The sequence below is a fragment of the Sinocyclocheilus grahami genome, unplaced genomic scaffold (assembly GCF_001515645.1).
Source record: "Sinocyclocheilus grahami isolate Dianchi unplaced genomic scaffold, SAMN03320097.WGS_v1.1 scaffold215.1, whole genome shotgun sequence".
In the NCBI taxonomy this organism is placed as follows: Eukaryota; Metazoa; Chordata; class Actinopteri; order Cypriniformes; family Cyprinidae; genus Sinocyclocheilus; species Sinocyclocheilus grahami.
The window spans coordinates 890,346-897,247 of NW_015505394.1; the positions used below are offsets into that span (position 1 = coordinate 890,346).

At 37.3% G+C, this 6,902-nt stretch overlaps 1 protein-coding gene across 1 annotated transcript in view; it reads right to left on the reverse strand.

The window, feature by feature from the left end:
* Positions 1-1,870: 1,870 nt before the first annotated feature.
* The window catches only part of LOC107596211 (UAP56-interacting factor-like), a 7,211-nt gene continuing 2,179 nt past the window's right edge, over positions 1,871-6,902 (reverse strand). The window contains exons 3-9 of the mRNA XM_016286890.1: positions 6,073-6,170; positions 5,847-5,938; positions 3,062-3,119; positions 2,884-2,936; positions 2,684-2,755; positions 2,465-2,588; positions 1,871-2,307 (exon numbers count right to left, since the gene is read on the reverse strand). Coding sequence (XP_016142376.1) covers positions 2,047-2,307; positions 2,465-2,588; positions 2,684-2,755; positions 2,884-2,936; positions 3,062-3,119; positions 5,847-5,938; positions 6,073-6,170 — 758 coding nt within the window. The 3' untranslated portion in view covers positions 1,871-2,046. The remainder of the gene's footprint in view (positions 2,308-2,464; positions 2,589-2,683; positions 2,756-2,883; positions 2,937-3,061; positions 3,120-5,846; positions 5,939-6,072; positions 6,171-6,902) is intronic.

A 6,902-nucleotide genomic window follows, 5' to 3' on the forward strand; every position in this document is an offset into this window, starting at 1 on the left:
TGCTGAGGAAATACAACAACTTTGCGCTGTGGATCGCCGGATCGGCTTTCACCGTGGACAAAGCGGAGTCCAGCCCGGGGCCGTCATATGTGGTTGCCGCAAGCCCTCCGGACGCTCCTTCGTCGAATCCGCCCGCCACGCCGTGCTCAAGCCCGCCGCCTCCGCTCACTCTAGCCCCCAGCCTCTGCTCACTCTAGGCCGCCGTGTGTGACGCTGTGTTTTGTTGTGAAAGCGAAACTACTTTGTTTCCTTCCAAAAATGGACACGACTAGAAATCAGTGGTTAAGTTGTATTTACAACACTGTTCCAGAACACTTCAACCCAAATATTCAGATGTGTGCAGCACATTTTATGGAGGACCGCTTCCTGATGCTGGGAGAGTAGACTACAATGCCGGCTGTTCTGACTCAAAGACTGTAAGCATGTTTTTTATATTTAAAGAGTTTTTATATTTTTTATATTTAAAGCGAGTTTTTTGGGCAGTGTCGAGGAGGGCTTGTTGTTTGTCATTTCTCCGATTACAAATGCAGACATGGTTTTATGTTTATGCGGCGTGATGCAACGCAACGCGTAAAAAGGCAGTATAAGTCATTATAATCCATAATTATGTCCCCACTGGATGCAACGAATGCCTCGTTTATAATGGGTTTTCATGTTTTTGTCTCGTCGCTTGGGCCTGACAGGGCATCATCACAGTATGGTAGGGGCACTGGATAACTGGAGTAATGGAGTAATGCACTGGATAGCTGGCCAATCACAGCACACCTTGCTTTTCTGACCGATGTGCTTTTTTTAAAAAATCGACGCATTTCAGAAAGGCGGGCATAGAGGAGAAACAATAATGTACAGTATGTGGAAAATAATGTGTTTTTGAACCTTAAACCGCATAAACACATTTCATTACACCAAATACACCAAATAATGTTCTTTTTAGCAACATCATATGACCCCTTTAACACTTGCTCATGTTTGAGCTCGTTTTCTCACGAAAATTATGTAAGGGACTAACAATATGAAAACAATTATCATTTTTAATAAAAAAATTGTTTGGATAATATTTAATTAGATAAAAAAACAAACATCTGAAAAAGAAACACAAAGAACAATGAAACACCTGGAATGTGTGTTTAAAAAAATTGCCAGTTTTAAGTCATAAAATTTCTCAATATCCACTCAAGTAGCCAAAGACCCAAATTTCACTGATTTTTACATAAAGAGATAGTTCACCCAAAAATGAAAATTTGGACATCAATTTACTCACTAAGACACTGTAAGAAACTTTGTCCATACAATGTAAGTAATTGGTAACCAAAATTCTTCACAGAAGAAACAAAATCATGAGATTTGGAATGACATGGAGGTCAGTTAATGATGACAGAATTTGCATTTTTAGGTTAACTAAGCAGCACGTCCAAATAAACGAATGGACAAACCAGACAGACAACACAAAATAATTCTTCACACAAAAAAAAAAAGTGAATTGTTTAGTGTTTATTGACATGGTGATATAAAATGTAAACAACTTCTTTGCATATTTACATTTAGTTTGAAGTACTGGATACATTTTTTATTACTGAGATGACCTCTTCTAGTTTTAGAATGCAAAACAGTATTTACACTGTATTCAAAGAGGCATTTCATTACCCTCTGAGGTACCATTACACATTTTATTTTTCCATAACCTAAAATGTAAAAACCTTCATCATATAACAATCAAATAATTTACATTTTCTTTTTAAAAAGACAATTTTTGTTTGTACACAGCTGCTGTCAGAAATCTTTCAAATATTTAGTTGAATGACATCATTACAGCAAATAGTGATGCACCAAAATTATTATTATTATAATTATTTTTTTTTTTTTACAAAACCAATTCCATTTTTAGTTGTAGTTAAACGTCACTGATTGTGGGCCTCCAAAACTATTTATGCTGAAACTGATTTTTTCTTCTTCTGTTTCGCCCCAATATCATTGGTTGTGGAAATTTCAGTGCATCACTAACAGTAAACACTACAACTTCATAAAACTGAATGGTTGTAATTCTAATCACTGAAGAGTTACTGTTCGATCGGCTCCTCTTGATCCTCCCCTCCCTCTTCTCAAGCCTCTTCCTCCTCTTGTCACACCAACCCCACCCCTTCCTCTGCCTCTGCCACCACCTATAATGTTTCCTTGTCCTCTACCTCGTCCACCCCCAATGATATTTCCTCTTCCACCTCCTCCAAGAGCTCCTCTTCCTCTTCCCCGGCCCCGTCCTCGCACTCTTAACCTCAGGTCAGTGAAACGGTCATTAAGGTATACGGCAGTCTGCAAAACAAAATAAAAACAGAGGCTCTAAAAGTTTATTCATGCATTTTTTTAAATAAAAATTAGTCTTTACACATACAAGGCCAATAAAATGCAATAAATGTCTGACTCTCCCACTTTACTGGGTATACAGGCTCTGCCGGACAGTTCAACTCACCTGGTTAGTGGCTGCTTTGTAGTTAAATTGCAGAGGAATCCCCTTAGGAGAAGAAGTACCGGCTCTTCCAGATGATCTGCCCCTTAACACTGCCCCACCCCTCCTAGCCTGATTAGATGTCTTCCTGATGGAGAGAAAGGAGTGAGACAAAGAAAAGATAAATAAAGAGAAATGTACAACCAGTGAATGAGAAAGAAGTGAGAAGGTGAATTTACTCACACAGCGACAGGTGCAGATTTAGCATTTGGTAGAGAAACTGTCAGCGTGGAGCCAGATGGTGCTGTTCTTCGACTTCAGTATGTGTGTGGATGTGGGTGTGACAGACACAGAGAGAGAAAACGAGCAGAGACAATTAGTTTACACGTCTTGAGAATACTTTTTGGAATATACTGTCATATTCTCATTGAATTAAAACTCACCTTCTTATCGTCTGATACCTCTGTAATTTCTCAGTCCTTTTTGTAGCGGAAAACTGAAGTAACAAAGACAAAGACAGAAATGTAGGTCTAAAATATATTAACAGGAAGGTCAATCCGTGTATAAGTTGTGTATAATGTGAATGTTTTTATTATTATTAATAAAGATTGTCATTCTTACCCCTCTGTCTAATACAAATGGTCTTCCACCCCTCTGTCCTCTTGCTAACAATGCACCCCTACAACAACAACAGCAATCAAACAATTATATTAAACTGCAGACTGTTTTATGCTGAGTTTATAGCTCTTTTTCTTAAAGTTTAATGCTACTTCTAAGAAGAATTCGATATTTTATGTCACAACCCATAAAATATTGAGTTTACCAGATGTCACCCAATACATTTTTTTCCCATTTATTGTTGTTGTATTTTACCTATATATTAGATTTTTAATGTTTTTGAAATCATCAAGTCTCTTATGCTCACCAAGGCTGCATTCATTTGATCAAAAATACAGTAAAAGCAGTAATATTCTCAATTATTATTATGATTTAAAATATCAGTTGTCTATTTTATTATATTTTAAAAATTGATTTATTCTTGTGATGGCAAAACTGAATTTTCAGCATCATTACTCCAGTCTTCAGTGTTACATGATCCTTCAAAAATCATTCTAATATGCTGATTTGGTGTTTAAAAAAATTTAAAATAAGTGTTGAAAACAGTTGTGCGGCTTAATATTTTTGTGGAAACATTTTTTCAGGATTCTTTAAAGGGGTCATATGATGCGATTTCAATTTTTCCTTTCTCTTTGAAGTGTTACAAGCTCTTGATGCATAAAGAAGATCTGTAAAGTTGCAAAGACAAAAGTCTCAAATCCAAAGAGATATTCGTTGTGAAACTGAAACTACTTTGTTTGGCCTTCCAAAAGAGGACACAACTAGAAATCAGTGGTTAAGTTGTATTTATAACACTAGGTGCGTTTCCATTACCCTTCAAATTGAGCAAATTGAAATTGCGAATTGAAAATACGCCTAATGGAAACGCGTAAATTTCACAAAAACGGCCATATATCGCAAAAAAGTTTTTACGCTCGCATGAGGTGGTTTTTCAGGCAATGCGAAAAAGGATTAATTCGCAAAACTGCAATGGAAACGGCTTTTTCGCATTTACAGGTCACATGGCGTATGTAAAAAGTCATATGATCATTCTTCAATGTACTATAACCTCCAAGAAACACTTCATACGTGGCCACGCTCCAGAATAAGGGGCTTTCCCTACTATTAATGCTTAGACATTTTACATTGCACACGTCTGCGGTGCAGTGTGGCTCTGATACGGCCACTGAAGCTGATTACGGCCACTCAATGCTTGTGTTTATGTTTTTATACAGTCTATGGTTTATTCCAGCCACGCCACGCACGTTTCTGAAGCGGCTCTCTTTGCTGCTTCTGTAAAGATACATGCATAATCTTCCTTTGAATAAATATAGCGAAAATCCGTCAAAATCCCACCAAAATCCGTTGCCATGACTTATCGCGAGAGGCAAAAGTTTACGTTTGGTACATTGGTTAATGGAAACGCCGTAATTTCGCAATACTTTTTTATCGATATTCAGAAAATATCGCCAAAGTTTTGCGCAAATCTGTAATGGAAACGCGACTACTGTTCCAGAACACTTCAACCCAAATATTCAGATGTGTACAGCACATTTTATGGAGGACTGTTTCCTGATCCTGGTAGAGTAGACTACAATGCCGGCTGTTCTGACTCACATACTGTAAGTACGTTTTTTATATTATATTTGAAGGATTTGCCACTGATAATTCAAACGCGAGTTTTGAGCACTGTAGAGTAGCGCTTGTTGTTTGTCATTTCTCCGATCACAAATGCAGACATGGTTTTATGTTAACACGGTGCGATGCAACGCAACGTGTAAAAAGACAGTATAAGTTATTATAATCCGTAATTATGTCCCCACTGGATGCAACAAATGCCTCGTTTATAATGGGTTTTAATGTTTTTGTCTCGTCGCTCTGGCCGGACAGGGCATCACAATATGGTAAGGAGCGTAACATTTCTGTCACACGCTTGAGGTATTTGGGCAATCACAACGCACTGGATAGCTGGCCAATCACAGCACACCTCGCTTTTCAGACCGATGAGCTTTGTAAAAATCGACGCGTTTCAGAAAGGCGGGGCATAGAGGAGAAACAATAATGTGTTTTTTGAACCTTAAACCGCATAAACACATTTCATTACACCAAATACACAAAATAACGATAAAACATGTGACCCCTTTAATGAATAGAAATCTTTTGTAATATTATAAATATTTACTATCACTTTGATCAAGTAAATTGCTCCTTGCTGAACAGAACTATTAATTTCTTAATAATACTTTAATACTATATAAAAAAAACTACTGACTCCAAACTTTTGAACAGTAGTGTATATCTCTGCCTTTGTGTGTCGCAGCTGCATCATCCTAAGCTTCTCTTTGAAGCAACACTGACCATTTCAGCCTTGGCTGCATAGAAATATTATGCAGATATTATGGCTTCAAATAGAATCTTCAAATAGATTGGGCTATACATTGGAAGACTACGTCCCATGAAAACCAGTTCTCATGAGTTGCTGTGTCCACCTTCACCACTCCTGTTGGCACATATGGCATAATATATCATATTGTCCTGCTCACAGTTGAATTGTAGAGAATATAATAAATACTTTATTATATAACAATAGGTACTTTAGACTGAGATTCTTGAATTTTAGTGGTAAGGATAAGTTTGGATATAAAATTAAAAAACCCAATATTCATCAGTTGTTCCATAATTAGTAATTAAGCATGATACTGTATTATTATTATAGTATATTTTATTATTCATATTTTGTTTTGATATTAGAGTAAAAAAAAACATAACATCATATTCAGATTTTATGAATGAATGAAAAGAGTAGAACCTGCTCAGTCTGCCTCCTCTTCCTCTACCTCTTCCTCGTCCTCTGAATGTCCCCCTCGATGTGAATGTGGTTTGATCAAACTGTTCACCGGCCTATGATACACAGTAAAATCATTGTTGAAAGAAAAGTCACCTTATTTACATAGAACACAGGGTATTCAATAAAAAACACCGGTTTAAATTACTTAACCTTATTTTAGGACCAGAAACAATACAATGACTTATACCGTGACAGTGGCAGCAGCTCTATTTAGTGAACCCCTTCTCGACATCATGTCCCTCCCGGATTCCCATTGTCTCCTAAAACCTCTCACCCTGCCAGGTCCTGTGAGACAAACCTCTGTGAGAAACTTACAAGTGTTTATACAGTTCACTTAAAGCATTTTTAAAACAGATCAGGCCAGGCAGAAGTCCAAACAGTCCAAATTTGTCAGCTGTCATAAACATAAGAGATAAGACAGTTTTAAAGGGGTCATATGATGCTGCTAAAAAGAACATTATTTTGTGTATTTGGTGTAATGAAATGTGTTTATGCGGTTTAAGGTTAAAAAACACATTATTTTCCACATACTGTAAATTATTGTTTCTCCTCTATGCCCCGCCTTTCTGAAACGCGTCGATTTTTACAAAGCTCATCAGTCTGAAAAGTGAGGTGTGCTGTGATTGGCCAGCTATCCAGTGTGTTGTGATTGGCTGAATACCTCAAGCGTGTGACAGAAATGTTACGCCCCTCACCATACTGTGATGATGCCCTGTCAGGCTGGAGCGATGATTCAAAAACATGAAAACGCATTATAAACGAGGCATTCGTTGCATCCAGTGGGGACATAATTATGGATTATAATGACTTATATTGTGTTTTTACGCGTTGCGTTGCATCGTGCCGTGTTAACATAAAACCATGTCTGCATTTGTGATCGGAGAAATTACAAACAACAAGCCCTACTCTACACTGCCCAAAAAACTCGCTTTAAATATATAAAATATAAAAACTCTTTAAATATGAAGACGTACTTACAGTCTTTGAGTCAGAACAGCCGGCATTGTAGTCTACTCT